At 39.9% G+C, this 20,527-nt stretch overlaps 1 protein-coding gene and 1 pseudogene across 1 annotated transcript in view; one reads left to right on the top strand and one right to left on the bottom strand.

The window, feature by feature from the left end:
* The window catches only part of MTAP (methylthioadenosine phosphorylase), a 39,012-nt gene extending 24,365 nt beyond the window's left edge, over nucleotides 1-14,647 (top strand). Inside the window, exons 5-8 of the mRNA XM_004275046.4 lie at nucleotides 2,520-2,622; nucleotides 6,882-7,121; nucleotides 10,858-10,980; nucleotides 13,144-14,647. Of these exons, the coding sequence (XP_004275094.2) occupies nucleotides 2,520-2,622; nucleotides 6,882-7,121; nucleotides 10,858-10,980; nucleotides 13,144-13,182 (505 nt within the window). The 3' untranslated portion in view covers nucleotides 13,183-14,647. The remainder of the gene's footprint in view (nucleotides 1-2,519; nucleotides 2,623-6,881; nucleotides 7,122-10,857; nucleotides 10,981-13,143) is intronic.
* Nucleotides 1-20,527, bottom strand: part of LOC101274679 (LLGL scribble cell polarity complex component 2-like) — a 106,416-nt pseudogene that overhangs the window by 15,324 nt on the left and 70,565 nt on the right.

The following is a 20,527-nucleotide window of genomic DNA, read 5'->3' as shown; positions in this document are numbered from 1 at the left end:
AACCATGCCTCATTATTTTATGCAGCATAGGAGTACTTATAGTGATTTAAAATTAGATCATTACTTTTCCTTGAATATGTCACTGTTTGAGTTATGCAGAACACCACAAGTAGGTGGGCAGTCTGTGTGAAGAGATGTTTCTTATTGGCACTTTCCCTCCTGGGATCTTAACAGCATAACCCTGAACCTATTAGAAATACTGGTATTAAAGTCCCTATTTCTTCCTCGGGGCTACCCCTCCTGCAAGGTTGGGTGCTCTGAGGCCCCATTCTCAGCTACAGCTTCTCCTTGGTGCTGACTCCCAATTCAGTCTCTAGCCCAGACCTCAGTTCTGAGCTGCCGTGGGATATCTAGGCATCAGGGCTCACTTAATCCTTATAACACTCTTATAAATGGGTGGATGAACACTACATTTTGTAATTGGGAAATGAAGAATCAAGAAGATATGGTGGTTTGCTATAAGCCTTAGAGGTGGGAGTTAGGGAGCTTTGTTTAAGAGAAAAATGTTCCAGTTGAGAGGGAATTAAAACTGTAGGCAGGGCTTCCCTGGTGGCGCAGTGGTTGAGAGTCCGCTTGCTGATGCAGGGGACACGGGTTCGTGCCCCAGTCCGGGAAGATCCCACATGCCGCGGAGTGGCTGGGCCCGTGAGCCATGGCCGCTGAGCCTGCGCGTCCGGAGCCTGTGCTCCGCAACGGGAGAGACCACAACAGTGAGAGGCCCGTGTACCGCAAAAAAAAAAAAAAAAACTGTAGGCAGTTAGTATCACATGTATATAGCATAACATTAAGGAATAACTAATACATATTATGTCTTAAGGTAAATGTTCAAAACAGAGAGAGGAGTAATTAGGCAAAGAAGGGATGGAGATAGAGAGGGACAGAGATAGATAAGATGGGGGTGTTACTGCATAGATGTCTATTGGGGTATAGCCACTGAAGGGTTTTGTGGCCCTGTTTTCACACTTAATCATGGTTGTAAGTAGGATTTTTGCTAATACTTGACTCACTGAAGGCTGAAACCAAGCCAAAGCTGGAATATGTGGAACCATTTTATTAGTCAGTTTTACAAAAAGAGAAAAGCCTCTGTTTATATAGGCTGGAAGAGTCATTTGACCTGTTCTTCGGTGCCATCTGAAATTGCTTTGGGGTTAACTTAGCCTTTCCCTTAAGACCCGTATATGATAAGGGGTTGAGAGGAGCACAGACTGGGTTTTCATTCCTCCCAATCTCTGAGGCCCAATCTCTGAGCAAGGTGGCTTTGGTGCCAGCTAGTGTCACTGTTTAATATGTGATGGGGAGGAAGTAACAGGTTAACTTTGATAGGTGGACATGCCAGCTGTGTAAACTGAACCAGAATATTTCTCCATGCCGTTGCCTACCCTCCCACCCCCGGAAGCAGAAATGAAGTGATCTGCCTTCAGCTGTTGGTTTTCCCTTGCCGTGTCCCTCCCCTGCTCTCCCCTCTCTAGGGAAATGAGGACTTTCTTTTCTATATTACTCATGAGTTCAAGTTTAGAACAATATAATGGATATAGGAAGTGCTTTATTCTGAAAACTTTGAGAGAGAAGTTGCTGGGTGACTTGCCACTGGCTTAATTTTACCCTCTGTCCTACAGATTCAAAAATGTTTTATCAGAAAGTTAACTTTAGAACTTTTATGAGACTTTAGAACTAATTCTGGCGGGTAGACGCATAAGCTTAAGTAAGGGAGCAAAGAGACAAATGATTCTGAAATGTGGAGCTGGATGAATGGCTGCTTTCTTCAGTGGGTCAAAGGCATGAAAAAATAAGGTTGAGGGCAGAGGGCAGGAATTACTCTCAATTTAGTGACAGGGCAATCAAATGCAAAGTTTGGACTGTGAAACTAATCAAGCAATGGTTTAAAAAAAGATTTTTTTTTTTTTTTGAGGACACCAGGGAAATTTGCCCATGGTCTATATATTAGGTGATACTGAGGAATTAATGTCATTTTTATCAGCTGTGATAATGACATTGCCGTGGAAAATACTCCACATATTTTGGTCCTTCTGAAGTAGGGGTGAAGTGACAAAGTCTGGGATTTGCAACAGATGGAGCAAGTTTGACAAAATTTTGGAAACTGTTGAATCTAAGTGATATATATGGGGTTCACTATACAATCCTCTACATCTGAGATGATGGAAAATTTTCATATTGACTTCTTAAGTGTTTTACCTGGCCTCCTGAGCCCACAGTTGAGTTGCATCTACAGTTCAGTGTGGTTATCCTATCACAGCCACCAGACCACAGACACTAATTCCTGTTGGGAAGCACGTTGCCACCAACCCAGAGCCAAAAAAGCCAAATACCATCCAGAAGCTCTTTTTCTTGTTGTTGTTGTTTTTTTAAAAAAAAAAAAAAAAAGTTTCCTTCAGCTTATCCAGAACTATTGATTCTGGAGTGAGGACCCAAGATATCGACCTAGATACAACTGATTACCAGCCCCCAGAGGGTGGGAAGGTGGCTTTTTAAAAACTACCCTTTTTTATTTTATTTTGTAGGACTACCAGAAGGCTTCAGACCTTCTATGACGGAAATCATTCCTGTGCCAGAGGAGTGTGTCATATTCCAATGGCTGAGCCGTTCTGCCCTAAAACAAGAGAGGTTCGTAATATTTCTGGAAGGTGCACCAGAATAAATCATGAGGGCTTGGGGTGGCATCTAGACGTAGAATTAACTGGCCAAGCATGTGGTCTCTCTTCCCCTCTCTAGCTTGCTGCTTACTCAAGGTTTTATGAAGAGTTGTTTCCCTTTGCTAATAATGTCTCCACTATTCTCAGTCATTTGTAAGATGAATCAAAGTTGCAACCTACTTTTTCTTTTTTCTTAACTAAGTTTTGATTTTGCTGTCAGGATACCTTTTAAAATAATTTAGGGTAGCATAGTATGTCTAGAGTATACAATCTGGAACCAGATTTCTTATGATCAGGTCTTTACTCTTCAGCTTAATTGGTGTGTGTCTTTGGACCAAAACCTCGGGTTTGGTTTCCTCGTTTGTAAAATAAGGTGATGATAACATGTACCTCGTAGGACTGTGAGGGATAAAAGAGTTATTTACTTATAAAGTGCTTTGAGTGCTGCCTGTTAGTTATAAGACATCCAGTGACTGTTAACTGCTTTTATGAATTAAGTTATTAATAATCTGTAAATTGTCAGATTGGCATCATTTGCCTTTGAGGTGAGTTTGGCTGTTACTGTCCAGCTTCCTCTCCAGGATTATAGTAAGATCTCAGGACTAAAGGGGCAGCCCTACAAAAGCCAATGGTGATATAAAGTGAGGAATCACAGCCTTAGCTTTCAGAGAATAAAAATGGCTACCACAATTCAAAAGTCCATCCATGGTACTTTTCTTATAACTCAAGATTTGAAAGTCAGGTGCAACCCAGTAGGTCAGAAGTTATTGTCAGAGACAAACTGCCTAGTAAAATCTACTTTATAAAATAACTTAGACGATACAGATACCTAAACATGTTAATCATTCAGGTGATTTTAACACCTGAATGTGGAAAGTAGTATATGTTCAGCCTTGTATAATCATGTAAAACTAGCTTCCTTACAGTTAAGAGCTAGGGCACCTTAACCTCACTCTGGTCTCAGAAATCTAGAATCCAAAGCCAGGCGTTGGAGCCATTTCAGATATATCACTGCATGTTGATTCTCTGTGACTTCTGTGAAAGCACCTTTTTTACTTCTTTAAAACAAAAAAAAGGGTAGGTTAACTTTTAAGTGTGAGTTTAGAATACATTTGACCCTTGAACAACGTGAGGGGTTGGGGCACTGACCTACCATGCACTTGAAAATCTGAGTATAACTTTACAGTTGGCCCTCCTTATCTGCAGTTCTGCATCCAAGGATTCAGTGAACCACAGATTGTATAGTATTGTAGTATGAATTTATTGGGAAAAAATCCATGTATGAGTGGACTGCACAGTTCAAACCTATGTTGTTCAAGGATCAACTGTGTAAGTTCCTGGGTAGTTATCAGCAGAATATATCAGAACAATGTAAGTCTGAAACACAGATCTGTCCACAGAATAAATTTGCTCTCCAGAGGAAGGTAGATGTGTGCAATAACATTTTTGTCCACTTCAAAATGGGGGCAGCTTGGGAAGAAATAGACTAGGGAGAGAATATGCATGTTAGTAGGAAATCAGAGGTACTGCCCAGTGATGTGGGTACTAGGAGTAGAGGTGGGTAAGGGAAAAGTGCTAATGATGTATGCAGAGCACTGTAAATGTGGTGGCTGGATGATAGTTTCCAGTAATGCAGTTTGGCCTCCCTTGAGACTGAATTAATTCAGCTATTATTAGTCTAGTCAAGCTAAGGACCCTCACATAAAGACTTTAAAAGAGTGCTGGGGAGGGCAGTTTAAGAAAATGGGAAAATAACGCCTTCAGAGTATTACTTTATTCTTATATACCCTAAAAGAGATTTTAAAATATTGTCCAAAAAATGTAAAGAGTGGGTGGTGTTGCCCCTTCGTAATTATCACTTTAACTTTCAACGTCATTGTGTACTTTCGTGTACCGATGACAGATTGTCAAGTGGCAAGCAAGGTACACTATGGTTGTACTATATCTTACCACTTGTGTTGAAATATGTGTATATAAAAGAGATAAATATGAAAATATTTATATGCAAATAGAGTGTTTCTGGAAAGTTGACCGAAGAACTGGTAACAGTGGTTTCCCATGGGGAAACTGGGTCGCTAGTACACAGGTAGAAGAAATACTTGTCACAGAATAATATCCTTTTGTACTGTTTACGTTTTTGTACCATGTGCAAGTATTACCTATTCCAAAAATAGTACTTCTAGTCGAAAGGTAATCTGAAACCCATTCTTCTAAAGTCCTGACACAGTAAAGAGACCTCTCAGCCTGTAGTTTATATTTCTGGCACCTTACGGTGGCGTTATCTGTTTGTGTGGGAGTGCAGAGTACTTGCCCAGGTGGCAAGGGCCCAGGGTCTGTCACTGCCTGGCCCACCCAGGCCGATAAGCCTCTACTTCCTCCTCCCCATCGTGGCACCCACCACCCAGGGTGATGGTGAAGACGTACAAGGCACATTGCCACTGGCCTGCGATAGTTGTGATCTTCCTTCACACGTCTCTAGAAGCACTCTGAAGTTTGGCCGAGACGTACAGCTCAGTTATTTGAGATTTTTAAAGACATTTAATGAAGACAGGACTGGGCTGGTTATATCTTAATTTTGAAAGTGGGGGGGGACATCAGGGGAAAGAGTGATTTAATAAGCCCTTGTATTTATACCTATACTCCTTAAAGAAAAGTTTTTATTTAGCAGAATCTTATTTTCAGCATGTATAGGATAAATAAACATGATGTAGCATCAGCTAGTCATCTAGGGCTTGTCATGGTTCTAAATTTGGAGTTGCCGAAGCTCTTGTTAAAATTCTTTCTCGTCTTGCCATAGCATAATGTGTTATTTTTAAGGAAATAGGTTAATTTGCTTATGTGGTTCAGACATGTGCAGGCAAGCCTTTGGCCTAGATTGGAGCCTTCTATTGACTTTGAGTCACTCCATCTTATATATGGTATCATAGGAAACTTGACAAATTATTTGGGAAATGTGTAGAAGCTGCCAGTGTTAATAATTAGAAGACCAGTTAAGCATTTAGATTCCTTGCTATATATATTCCTTAGCTCATTTAATATTCACAGTATCGGGGCTTCCCTGGTGGCACAGTGGTTAAGAATCCCCCTGCCAGTGCAGGGGACACAGGTTCGAGCCCTGGTCTGGGAAGATCCCATATGCTGCGGAGCAACTAAGCCCGTGTGCCACAACTACTGAGCCTGCGAGCCACAACTACTGAAGCCCCCGCGCCTAGAGCCCATCCTCCGCAACAAGAGAAGCCACTGCAATGAGAAGCCCACGCACCGTAACAAAGATAAGCCCCCGCTGGCTGCAACTAGAGAAAGCCCACATGCAGCAACGAAGACCCAAAACAGCCAATAAATAAATAAATAAATAAATTCTTTAAAAAAAAAAACAAAACTCAGTATCTCTGAGTTATATAATATTATTCCCATGTTACAGATGAAAAAACTAGGACGTACATAAGGGTAAGTGAATTCTTGGCAGTGCTTTAAGAGTTAAGTTTAAAAGACTAATTTTTTTTTTAATTAAAAAGGAATGTTGAAGCACAGGCTAAGAAAATAATGAAATTAGATTAGACGTACATTATTAGACACTAAAAAAAGTGATCAAACTTCTAAATAATGTTTCTAAACTCATATGTGGCCTTGCCTCTAAAGGGATGCCAAGATAAGTTTATCTCTGGATAGAAGAAATCAGCACAGCCCCATTCTGTTTTTTACTGTATGTCTTTAGAGAGGCAATAGGCAAAAGAGATTATGAAATCACTTTCTACCCCCAAAAAGCTTTCACAAAAGCCCTCAGGTTTTGTATAAAAGACCAGTGAGAATGAGTTTCTCAGGAGCTTGAAAACAGTTCACTCTGCACATCTCTGAGATGTGAATGAGGAAGGCACCTTAGTGTAGACTTGGAGGTTAAGAGCTCAGGCTCAAGCCCCCATTCACAATCCATGATAGTCTCTTAAAGTTGTTAAGAAGTGAGATTAAAGCATGTAAACAAATGCCTGGTGTGTAGAAAAACCTCACTGTTTGCTCTTGTAGCTGTGAGCTAGGGGCTGGGGCAGGACAGAGCACTATGTAAGGATAAGGGTCTACGAAACACCCTTCTGTGATTTCCTAGGTTCTCTTTGAGGGCCTACAGGTACTAGGTATTTATAGTAACAATCTTTTAAACAATCAGAGGAAAAATAAATTAAGCTGACCTTCTGTTTGTATGTTCGTATGTTTTGAGTTTGGTTCTTTGCATTCTAGGTCCTCATAGAGACCGCTAAGAAGCTAGGACTCCGGTGCCACTCAAAAGGGACAATGATCACAATTGAGGGACCTCGTTTTAGCTCCCGGGCAGAAAGTGTCATGTTCCAAACCTGGGGTGCGGATGTTATCAACATGACCACAGTTCCAGAGGTGATTCTTGCTAAGGAGGCTGGAATTTGCTACGCGAGTATCGCCATGGCAACAGATTATGATTGCTGGAAGGAGCATGAGGAAGTAGTAAGTGAAATTCTCTTTGGAACTTGTATGGCCTGGGTTTCCACGTGCTGTGTGAGCCAGTAAGAGAGTGTCTTAACTCTTTGTTTATATTACATTAGTTCCAGAAAGTGCCATTCTACCAGGTTTTAAAGTCAGCTTTTTATACAGTGTCATTAGGTATTAACAGATTTTTTCTGTAGTTCCCACTGGAAGAACAGAAATCTTCATAGAGAATAAAAAGACACTTTTATCCAAGGATCAACAGGGGAACAGTACATTGTAAACATGTAGGTGTGTTGGGAATTATATTGAGACTTGGCCCTTACTTTAAGGATAAAGACTTGGTTATAAGTTCTGTATGCTGTGCTACTGTTTATTATGTAGGGTGAAAACCCTACCATTACGTACCTCTTCCTGGTAAAAGGACTCTGTATTCATGTCTGTCTGTATTCCTGTTTGTCTCACCTACCTTGGCTGGGTACTGTGCTTGGTATAATAATATGACAGCAGACAGACAGGTCCATAAGGAGCCAACATTCTGGGTTTTGTGGGGCTGGGTAGAGGCCAAGCAAACCAATGTGAGAAGGCTCAGGGTTATAAAGAAATAGTGTGATAAGGTACAGAAGTACATATCAAATTGGCCCAACCAAATACTTGAAATCCAGGAAAGCTTCCTGGTTTAAGTGTGATGGGAAAGATGGCCGTGCCTGAGTTGAGTGGAGAGGAGAGGAGGGAGAAGAGGGAGGCAGGGCCACGTAGGCTGTGTAAGGATTTCAGATGGGAGGTCAATGAGGGTTTTTGGCAGGAAAGACAGCAAGATCCAGCTGGTATTTGAGGACACTGGGCCACTGAGGTCAGGCTTCCAAAACAAATATTTTCTTTGTGGAAAACTTTGAACATCTACAAAAGTAGAGTCTAGTATAATGAACTCCCAGTTACCATCACTGAGCTTTCCACAGTTATCAGCCATGTCAAATCTTGTTTTATTTATATGCCCCTACCCACTTTTCTCTCCCCTACCCTAATTATTTTGAAGTAAATTTTTCTAAAAGGCCTCTCTTCTAAAATAATTTTTTAAAACCACACCATTGTTGTATGAAAAAATATTGATATTAATTCCTTAATATAATCAAATGTCCAGATTTGTCACATTTTCCCTCGTTTTATAATTTTTAACTGTTCAAATCAGGATCCCTTATAATCCACACATTGCATTTGAACGATATGCCTCTTAAATCTTTTACTGTAATATTCTCCTCCCTTTTCATTCCTTGCATTTTAGTTGAAAAAACCAGATCATTTGTCTTGTCATTTATCTCATTTTAAAAAGAGAAAGTGATAAAACTACAGCCAAGAAATTTTGAAGGAAGAAGTGCTGGGGTGGCAGTTCTGAACACACTTAGGGAAGGTGACATCTTCTCCAAAGGGACCTTACCACCATCTCAGGCTGCTTGTTTCACCATCCAATTTCATGTAAAATGGAGTAAGATATTCTAGCTGCCTGTCCATCCGTGGGTATGGATTTTGGGTCATAGATGAACACAGATTCTTTGCATGAATGTCTTATCCTGACTCCGCAGTGTAATAAACCGTTGCTGACAACTAGGATGTTTGTTATGTAAGAGATTTGCAAATCCTGACTCAACAAAGTCTCTGACTTGGCAGCTTTGGTCACCTAAGGGACAGCTCAGCCTCATGATGTTGAGAAGCTGCTTCCAATTAATAGGAGACTCCAGCCTCTGCCACTCCGCAAGAGCAGATTGCTTCCTGCCTGTGGCTTTCTGCTCGGTCTAGTAACATTTGTCCCCCATGCAGAGCGAATGGTACTTTCGTTTAGTAGCCCACATGAGGTTTGGAAAACAGTCAGTTGGAGCTACTTCAGTTAAAAGCAAAAAAAAACAAAAAACAAACCTAAGCTCTTTGTAAGTGGTAAGGCACGAAAGCAAATAATATTAAATGCCACCAGGAAAACATAGACAAAGATGGCATCATCTCAGTCAGCTGTGTGTGTCATTGTGCTTTAAGCCAGATGTGTAGCCTGGCATGGCAAAAAGGTTTTAGAGTTGCCTAAACCCTTCTTCAAATTCCTGTTGTTCTTTTTACTTGTAATACTGGTTGAGTTATTTAACCTGTTCGCATGGGTGGGGGTTGTGTAGTTACATTTCTGACCTTGCAGATTATTAGGAGATTTATTAGGAGATGAGATTATTAGGAGAATTAAGCCATATGATAAATGTAGCGCATCTAGTATAGTGCTGGCTCCTGAGAGGGTGGTCATCAGATGGTAGGTGTGATGGAATGGGGGAGGGGGATAGTTTCTGAAGAAAACTTCTCTGAGATTTAAGCTGGATGTTGAACAGAAAGTTAGAATTTATTGTGAGGAAGTTAGTAGAAAGGACATTTTGGGTGAAGAACAATAGCAGAAACAAAGAGAAAAAGGAGATCAGAATCTATATTAGTCACAAAGTGTGAGGAAAAGAGTAAAATACAAGGTAAATCTCTTGGATGCTTCATGACCCTGCATTTGAAGATTCATAGCTGGCCAGGCACGCAGCTAGCTGGTCACCACCTTGTGCTGTGATCCCCTCGCACAGTGATGGGACTCCCCTCTGCTACAGTGCTCATCATTTTGTTCTAAACACATCTCAATGTTGTGGGAGGGGTCTGGACTTGATACTTCAGGAAACAGAAATGTGTAATCACTGTGCCCTGCCCCTGAATCTTGGGTTTCTTCTAAGCATAGTGAAACATGACAAGTACTCTTTCTGATCATCTGTTTTACACGTAACTTTTTTCAGCTTTCTTATTAAACAACTTTACTCAGAAACAATGGTAATGAACGTCCACGAATCCAACATCCAGCTTCAATCAGAAACATAACAACTTAAGGCCAATCATATTTCATCTATACTCTGATCCATAATTTTATCCATAAACATTTTAGGAAACATTTAACATAACCACATTACTGTTATCGCATTCCAACAATAATTGCTTAATACATCCAGGCAAAGTTCAATTTTCTAGTTATCTCAAATAGCATAAGTGATTTTTTTCTTCCAGGTATTTTTAAAAGATCAGGTAGGAACTCAAGAAGATGTTCTGTGAAAAGCAGGTCATTTGTCCTGTAGAGTTTCCCACCATCCAAATTGGTGAAATCATCTCCTTAGGGTGGTTTATCCAATTTCTCAGTGCTCTGTTATTTTCTGTAAATTTGCATTAGGATCTAGAGATTTGATCATATTCGGTCATCATAATCCACAAGGAAGCTCATTAAAGTGGACTGTTTCTTTGTTTGGTTTGGGTTTTTTGGTTCTGTGATGTTAACAGCCCATCCATTAATTCACTGGGACTGTAAAATGGTTGATGCTTTGATTCCATCATTTTTCTTTACTAGCTGGAAGACTTCTCTAAAGAGAAATGTGCTTATCTTCTGATTTATCCAGTATAGCAACAGTTTTTAAAACTGGAATCCATTCTATGGACATGAGAAGAGCCACAATCTTTTTAGGCCATGCTAACACATTATATGTCTGAGAAACTTTCTTGGATGCCATACTGAAAACCAGTAGTGCTTTTCAGAGATGTCATTGGGTTTCTCTAAGAGCTCTCCCTGATACATGCAGAGCTTGCGCTCAGGGGATTGAAACTGGGGTAAACTGACTTTAACAGATCAGGTAGGAACTCAAGAAGATGTTCTGTGAAAAGCAGTGGAATTTTAAATTGCTGTTAACATCCCGTGTTGTTGTTTCTCTAGGTTTCTGTGGACCGGGTCTTAAAGACCCTGAAAGAAAATGCCAATAAAGCCAAAAGTTTACTTCTCACTACCATACCTCAGATAGGATCCACGGAATGGTCAGAAACCCTCCATAACATTAGGGTAAGTATCCTCAGCCATCTGTAAGCAGACACTTCCATAGACCCTCAGCTGCCTTTTTCTCTTAATTTGCATTTCACCCTTGGTCCATCTTCTTATGTATTTTATACTAGACTAGATGTTTTCTACAAGTTTTCATGCTATTTACTACTACTAACCATAAATGGAATAGATACACATTTTGGCTGGTAATGCAAGAGCACTGGAAGTTAAGGTGGGGAGAGTTTTATTATCTAGTCTACCAGGTTCTTAACATTGTCCTGCTTTGCAGTATATCCCTAAGTTTTACTTCAGAAGATCGGTAATATTTGCTCTGTACATGGATTACACTGCAGACAAGGCTGTTTTCTCTTTGGCAGATCCATGCAAAGTGTTGGCAGCCTTTAAAGCCAAAACACTGACAACAGCAATACTGAAATGGTGCCAGGGAATGTCTACTTACAGTTAATGCTGTGTCAAACTAAGACAGTAATTAATGATAAACAAGTGATGGGTTGCACATTGGTAGCTCTTCAATTCTAGTATTAATTCCCAGAATATAATTTGAACTGACTGCTGAGCTCAGAGATGTGTGGTTTTTATCTGGACATCTTGAGACTCTCTTGATTAACCACCTTGGATAAGAAGTTGCCTGAAATTGATCAGATGTTACATTCACCTAGTAGCCAGTATATCCTAAGGTCTCCTAGAACACATCTGTACTCTTAGGTCTTAAGAAAAGTAGTTGAGAGAGGATTCGAAAAGTTGATAAAAGCCCTCTCTACCTGAATTACTACCGAGGAGCCCTGGAATGAGAGCCACTGTTTTAGTGTGACAAGGACACTATGTGGTAGTAAATGATTGCCAATTGCTGGGCATGGAGGTGCCAAGATTTGTAGTGTTTGCTGATTGCTGTGGTATAAATGCTTTTGCACGGCCAACTTCAAGCTACTAACATGAAGCCACTGGTAAGCTGGGAAGTGATGTACATAATCAGGTTTTTACAAGCTGGTACAAGCAGGCTCCAGCACACCACTGTAATAATATGCCTCTCAGCCTTGAGGACTGGCAAAGTCAGGAATATTGACATTTGTAATCTGTCTTCCCTACTAGACTTTAAATCCATAAGGAGCAGGAAACACATCCATTGGTTTCAGCCTATATACCCAGGAGATAAATGTTCTTTAATGAGTAAATGTTAAGCCCTTCCCCCCATGAAGTATTTCATCATAATTGAAATACAGGCAGCCCTTATTATAAGGATAAAGAAAAGGGGAACAGAAAACAAATTCTAAGAATTGGAGAATGTCACTTTAAACTAGAAACAGTTACATTTAGCTAAACATAATGAGTGTAATGTGATAGAGCAGCATGACTTTGGCTTGTCTAAATAAACACACTGTTGATTGGCAGGAAATGTGACTCTACTTTTGCTGCTGCTGAGGGTATAACCTGCAAGATGGGATGGTGTGTTTTGGGTTTGTTTTTTTTCGTTTTTTTTTTTAGGTTTCTGACCCCATTTTGACCATAGTCCCTTGAACTTAAAGATAATTTGTCAAGCAATAAATTTATTATTTCAGCTGCATTTTTAAGTAAAGATGTATGGATAGTAGAAATTGGTGTTCTTTCTGTGACGCTTCTGAAAGTGTGTGTAAAATTGTGTGTTTCTGTATGTATGCATTTTTTAAGAGGGTCAATATGTGTAGAAAAGAGAAAATGAAGAATTGCTGCTCTAGACAAAATTAAGAATCATGGCCTCCATTCTATAGCATTAAGGAACACCATACTAATAATCCCTTATTCCAGGGCAGTATTTTCAGCTCTCTCAACACTGAAGTGTGTATCATTAATTCACTACACTTAGTGAGCACCCACTGTATGTCAAGATATGTAAGACGCTGTAATGAAGAAGCTCCGATTCTATTTGGTGATACTAACGTAGAAATTTCAATGACATTTTTCCGTGGAATAAGGCAAATGATGGAGGTTGCATAAACAACAATCCAGGCTAGAGGTTGGTGTATAAAATATGTCCTAGTGGATGTGAAGGCGGATGGAGATAAGTGAGAATCAGAACAGTCCTCTGAGATAAACATTCTGAACCTCACCTTACATGAAAGAAGAATGAAGAACTAAAAGTTAGGAGTTACACTCAAAGTCCCATAATTTGTGCCTGCTTTCTTTCAGAAAATGGCCCAGTTTTCTGTTATGTTACCAAGACATTAAAATAGCATGGCTGCCCAGAAGACAAGGTAACCCTCTAACTCCAATCATTTGGGGAATTCCTGCTTGAGAAAACACAGAAGAGATATGCAGCTTCTGTGCCCTTGCCCCCTAAGGAAGAACAAGTGATAAGACAAGACATTGCTCACATCAGAGATGCCTTCTAAAAGACTTGGACTGCTTCAAATAACAGAAGGAAAGCAAATAACCAGAAAACGTGGGGAAATATTTACACATTAGAAAAAAAGAAGACACCTTTCACCATTCCCCCAAATTTGTAACAGTAAAGGTAAGCAGTAACATTCCTATGTTGCCAAGGAATGTGAAGAAATAGCTCTTAGACTATTTATTGATGTGACTGTGAATTGGTATAATCTTTTTGGAGGGCATTTTGGTAAAATGTATCACAAAGCTTAAAAAATACCCTTTGTGCTGGTTACTTTACTCCTAGGAATTTATCTTTAAGAAATTATCAGAGATACATACAAATAATTATGTATAAAGAAGGATGTAGAACATAGTTTTAATAGCAGATATTCAAAACAATCTGAATATCCAACAACTGGAGGTAATCATGGTTAAGCTCTAATTAGATTGTGAAGCAGCCAACTGAACATCATGGTTTCACATAATATTTAACGTACTAAGGAAATTGTTGCTGTATAATATGAAATGGGGATATAGAAGCATTTTACAGTACTAATTTTGTTTTAAATATTTACAAAGAATAGAAAGATATATACTCTTTTGTTATTATATTTGGGGGGAGGGATATTGGATAAATTTTTAATTTTCTTTATATTTTTCCATATCTTCACATTTTTCTACAATGAATATAATCAAATAGTGAAGTTTTAAAAATAAAAATGGGGGCTTCCCTGGTGGCGCAGTGGTTGAGAGTCTGCCTGCCGATGCAGGGGACACAGGTTCGTGCCCCGGCCCGGGAAGATCCCACATGCCGCGGAGCGGCTGGGCCCGTGAGCCATGGCCGCTGAGCCTGCGCGTCCGGAGCCTGTGCTCTGCAGTGGGAGAGGCCACAACAGTGAGAGGCCCACGTACCGCAAAAAAAATAAATAAATAAATAAAATAAAAACTAAAAAAAATAAAATAAAAACGGGCTTAGAAAAACCCAGTTCTTGAAAACACAGTTTCTGGTAATGCAGCAAAAGTTAAAATGGCAATACTAAGAGGAGTTCTGTTTGAGTTCAATCTCTATTTTTGTTAAAAAAGATAATTAATGACTGTATAGTCAGAACAATACTTGGGTTTGCAACAATGTGAGAAAAGCTGGGTGTTTAATATGGAGCTAATCTTAAATTATTTAAGAGACTGTATACACACATTATAGTGTGTCAGATATTCTTTAAATTGACATTTGATTTTTTGTTTCTACTCCTTTTTATGATTTGATGAATTATTTTCCATGAGTTGGTGATTTTTGTTTTTTAATAAAGAAAATGGAAGCTTCTTATTGTTTTTTATTGTCAATTTTTTAGGAATGTGGTTTGTTTTCTTATCACAGGGAGATCATACTTCCCTCAAAATTACTCCTTCTCACTGTGGTCTGTTACTGGGTCCTTTAGTGATGTATCTCATCTGTTTAAAGAGATTGTAGAATGAATGTGTTTGTGTCTAAGAAACTGTCTTCAAGATAATAAGCTGCTAATTGTAAACAACAAACTAGTTACCCACCCTTCAGCATTAATACTAAGCTGTCTGGGTTACATGTGAGTATGGCTCTTGGATTCTCAGATGCAGTGGTTTCAACTCTGCATATGAGGGAGCCACAGAGGACCTGATGGGTCTGAACCTAAGGTTCTCTGGCTCTATACCCCACGATTGTTTTCACTACCCTGTAATATATGCTATGCCTTACTTTCCTTCATTTTTGGTAGGTGTCTGAGGATGTCAAGGCCAAAATGTGGGCATTTTTCTTGTTGCCTTCCCAAAGTACAGTGCTTCCCAAGTTAAAGAAGTTCTTTTCTCGATCCAGTAGCCTTTTCTTGCAGCCTCATTTTTAGACTTCTCAAATGGAGTACATGGTACTCTTGTTTTGTTACCCATCATTCACTCCTTAAACAAAGCCAATAATATAATTTTCCTCCTACCTCATTCTTGAGGACTTTGCTGACCATTTCTTCCCAGAACACTTCCACTTCTATGATTCTTCACTCCTTTTCTTAGCTACAAAAATAAGTGAACACTGTGATCAGTTTTGAGCATTTCGAAGTTTCCCCAGTGGATTATGGGCATAATGGAAAAGTTCTAGCTTAGTGACTTAGCCCCTTGGAAGAGTGCCGAGTTACTAATTAGTACATCTGCATCTATTTAGAAATGTGTATTGGCATTGTGAGCTGCTTATTTTTGTTCTGCATTGTTGTTCATGATTTTGACAATTAGATAACCAGAACAGTTCATATTCAGTGTTAACCAAAAAGAGTGGAGAAGGCTGGAACAGCAGGCTTACATTTGAGACCTGAAAATACTTCGCAAATTAGCCTCAGTGCATCCTGGAGTTGTTCATAATAGGCCAAAGCTTAAGAACGGCTAAAATTCTCAGTGGTGTGGGGCGGGGCGGGGGGGGTCTAAATAAGGTACATTAATTCAAATAAATAACATCTTTATGTGCCAGTATAAAACAATGTCGGTGATAAAAGTGGAAACCAGAGAAATACGTAAAGTAAAATAATGCAGTTTGTGTGGGTGTGTGGATAGCATATTTATGCTTATGTCCACAGAGTTTCTGGAAAGAAGCTGAGTGATAACCTCTGAGGTACAAGCCAAGGGACCTACTGTCTACCTCGTACCTTTCTGTACTCTTTGGACTTTTTACCATAGGCATCTTATCTACTCTTGGTTTATTCATTTTGAGGCATGGAGAATAGGGGAGGCCTTGCTCTATAGCAGTTTATATAAAATAAGCTCTTTAACCTGACATTGAATTCTGCGAGGTCATGTCCGGGACAGTGTGTCTACTTCTGGGCACAACACTTTCAGGGGAACTCTGACCACCTGAAAAGCACCGAAAGAAGCGTATGGGAACTGGGAAGACCATGCCACGTACATAATGGTTAAAGGGACTGAATATGTCTAACTATTTAAGAGAAAATCTTATGTGAGCATTTCAAATATTTAAAGGGCTGTTCAGTTCTGGACTAACCTCTCTCACTACTGATAAGCCTCCATAAAAGCAGGAAACATCTTTTTTACTTATTATGGGATCCTTTGTTCCTTGTACTTAGCACAAGATCAGTGAATATCTGCGTAAGTGAAAATCTGATCCTATTTTTCCTACATAAAACCTCCATCAGCTCTTCATACACCTCCTCCTCCGTCTTCACTTTCAGCGAGTGACTTCAGTTCTCTCTTCACTGACAAAGCTGAAGCATCAGCAGACAACTTCCAGGCATACCCCCATTACCCTCCCCCAAGCTCTCCCCTCTGTTGTCTTTTCTGACAATACACATATTAGCAGCACCTGGAGGGCTTCTTAAGCCAGATTGCATGATCCCACCCTAGAGTTTCTTTTTTAGAAGTCATCAGTCTGGGACATAGTAATCTGAGGTTTGTAGCCATCTTGAAATTGTGCACACATTTCAGTACTGGTGTCTCAGTCCCCCTTTCTGTGTTTTGCATCTTCCAGCCTCTGCTGAGCTTGTTGATTGCTGCTCCCAACATAACCCATTCCACTGGTGGACAGGGGATGGTTAGAAAGAATTCTTTTTCTTAAATTTTGAATTGAAGTTAATCTACCTGTAACTTTCATTTGTCCCTCTCTGGAACTACTAGGGAGCCATCTAATCTCTTCCACACAACACAATTCTAATATTGGATGACAGCCTGTCCTTCCAAGAGACGTTTTGCCTGAACATCTTTAGTTCTTTTTCTTTTCCAGTGTTACTGAGATATAATTGACATTCAATATTGTAAGTTTAAGATAGCATAATGACATATGTATATATTGCAAACTGATTAGTTAACATCCATCACCTCATACAGTTACAGAAAAAAAAATGTTTTTCCTTGTGATGGGAACTTTTAGGATCTGCTCCCTTAGCATCTTTCAAATATACCATAAAGCGTTATTAACTATAGTCATCATATTGTACATTACATCCCCGGTACTAACTTACAACTGGAAGTTTGTACATTTAACCAACTCCACCTAATTCCCCTACCCTCCACCTCCTGCCTCTGGCAACCACAAATCCGATATCTGTTTGTATGAGTTTAGTGTTCTGTTTTATTTTAGATTCCACATATAAATGAGATGAATAGTATTTGTCTTTCTCTATCTGACTTATTTCACTTACCATAATGCCCTCAAGGTCCATCAGTATTGTTACAAATGGCAGGATTTCCTTCTCTTTATGGCTGTACCGTATTCCACTGTTTATATACATACCACATTTTCTTTATTCATCCATCAATGGGTACATAGTTTGTTTCCATGTCTTGGCTGTTATGAATAATACTGCAATGAACATGGGGGTGCAGATAGCTCTTCAACATGGTGATTTTGTTTAATTTTTTTGAGAACCTCCATACTGGTTTTCATAGTGGCTATATCAATTTACATTCCCACCAACCTTGCACAAAGGTTCTCTTCTCTCCACATCCTTGCCAGCGTTTCTTATCTCTTTTTTTTTTTTTTTCTGATAGCCATTCTGACAAGCGTGATGTGTTATCTCATTGTGGCTTTGCACTGCCCTAATGTTGAGGACCTTTTCATGTACCTTTTGGTCATCTGAATATCTTGGGGAAATGTCTATTCAGGTCCGTTGCCAATTTTTCAGTTAGATGATTATTATTATTATTATTTGCTATTCAGTTATACGGGTTTTTATATATTTTGAATGTTAACCCCTTATCAGATACATGATTTGCAAATATTTTCTGCCATTCTGTAAGCTACCGTTTCATTTTGTTGATCGTCTCTTTTGACTTTCAGAAGCTTTTAACTTGGATGTGGTCCCACTTGTTTATTGTTCATTTTGTTGTTTGTGCTTTAACTGTCATATCCAAAAAATCATTGCCAAGACCCATGTCAACAAATGTCTTTCCTGTGTTTTCTTCTAGGAGGTTTGTGGTTTCAGGTCTTACATTTAGGTCTTTAATTCATTTCAATTTAATTTTTGTGAGTGGTGTAGGTATAAAATAGGGCTTCAGAGTTTCTGATTCAAGAGGTCTGGGATAGGGCCTAATAATGTACATTTCTAATAAGTTCCAGGTGACCACACTTTGAAAACTGCTATCATAGATGTTTTTCCCTGCTCATCCACTTACTAGATCTTGTAACATCACTCTGGCACTTGCCCCTTTCTCCATAATCAAACTGCCCCTCATTACTGGATCACTGCATCTCAATGCACAAATTTGCTGTTATTTCTGCTATTAAAAAAATACTTCTTGACCACAGTTCTCTCTACTCTTTGTCTTAATGCTTTGACTTTCATTGAAATATAACCTCTTGAAGAGCTATCTATTTTCACTGCCTCCAATTCATCTTCATTCTTTTTTTAAAAAATAAATTTATTTATTATGTATTTTTGGCTGCATTATGTCTTCGTTGCCGCACACAGGCTTTCTCTAGCTGTGGCGAGCGGGAGCTAGTCTTCGTTGTGGCGCACGGGCTTCTCTTGTTCCAGAGCATGGGCTCTAGGTGAACAGGCTTAGTTGATCTGCAGCATGTGGGATCTTCCCAGACCAGGGATCGAACCCATGTGCCCTGCATTGGCAGGTCTTAACCACTTTGCCATCAGGGAAGTCCCATCTTCATTGTTTCTTCAGCCCACTCCAAATCAAATTTTGCCAGCATCTCACTTCCAATACCACAAAAATTATACTCAAGGTCACTTGTATTAAAGCTATTGGTCAATTCTCAGACTTCACCCTTCTCCTGTCAGCAGCATTTGATACATTTTATCCCTTTCTGCTCTTTAATAAACTTTCTTCATGTAGCTTCCAAAGACACCACACTCGGCTTTTCTTCTACCTCAACAGCTGCTATTCAGTCTTCTTTGCTGGTTCCTCCTCTTCTCCCTGATCTCAATCTTTGGATTTTGTATCTTCACTCATTCCTTGGTGACCATTTCTCATCTTCCCCCCAAATCTGCTCTCCCAGCACAGTTGTTGGCAGTTTCATTCATCCAGTTCCTCAGACCAAAAACATGGAGTCATCCTGGCCTCTTCAAAACCCACATTCACACCAGGAAAACCTTATTCACTCTACCATCAAAACATATCCAGAAACTGACTATTTCTCACGATATCTACTGCTTCTACCCTGCTCTGAGCTGCTCTCATTTCTCACCTGAATACTGAAATAACCTTCTAACTGGTCTTCCAGCTTCTACCCTTTTCCATGGGAGCAGCACCTGTCCTTTCTCTCTCTGACTTCCTCTCTTACTAACACCCTCTAACTCACTCTGCTCCATACCACCAACCTTGCTTTTCCTACAACACACCAGGCCTTCTCCTTGAGTACTTGCTTGGTGTCCCTTCTTCCTGGAAAACTCTTGCCCCAGATAACCACGTGGCTCACACTAGCACCTTCTTCAAATCACTGTTCAAAATATGCCTCAGTGGGTCAACCCCAACCATCCTACTTTAACGGAAAGCAAGAATCCTCACTCTACACGCCCAGCACTCCTGAGAACAATTACCTGGCTCAACTTTTTTTTTTCCCCATAGCTCTTAACATTCCCAACATACCCTAGTATGTTATTTGTGTTTGCTTCTTCGCTGACCCTCCTGCTTTCTCTAAAATGTAAACTCTGCAGGAATTTTGTCATTCACTGATACACATCCCAAATGGCCGGAACAGTGTCTGGCACTTAGTAGCCTTTCAGCCAATACTTTTGAATGTACGGTTTCCCCTTCCTTATCACAAGCGCTGCATGTTCTAACATGTTATGGCTTACTCCAGCCTCTTCTCTCACTTCCCATATCTCATGGCAGTCTAGATCAGAGCTATCCTATAGAAATATAATGTGCACCAATATATAATTGCAAATCTTCTAGGAGTCACATTTAAAAAGTAAAAAGAGATAACTGAGGAGCTGTTCAGCAGCAGCTGCTGCCTCCTGCCTTCCTTTGCCACCGCCACCCCACAGCATGGCAGAAGAGACAGACCCTGGCACTGTAAGTGTGGACAGCCAGCCCTCAGCCCCAGCAGCTAGTTCACTGCCTCCAGCCCAACGATTCTGAAAACCATTCCTCACTGGAAAGAAAAATCCCTTTTGAGAGGAGACAAGAAGGTGGAGTAGAAGGAAGTGAGCTCACCTCTTCTTATGGAAACACCAAAATCACAACTAACTGCTGAACAACCACTGACAAAAAAAATGCT

The sequence above is a fragment of the Orcinus orca genome, chromosome 6 (genome assembly GCF_937001465.1).
Source record: "Orcinus orca chromosome 6, mOrcOrc1.1, whole genome shotgun sequence".
NCBI lineage: Eukaryota > Metazoa > Chordata > Mammalia > Artiodactyla > Delphinidae > Orcinus > Orcinus orca.
The sequence above is the reverse complement of the archived record's forward strand: the minus strand, read 5'-3'. Positions and strand labels throughout refer to the sequence as shown.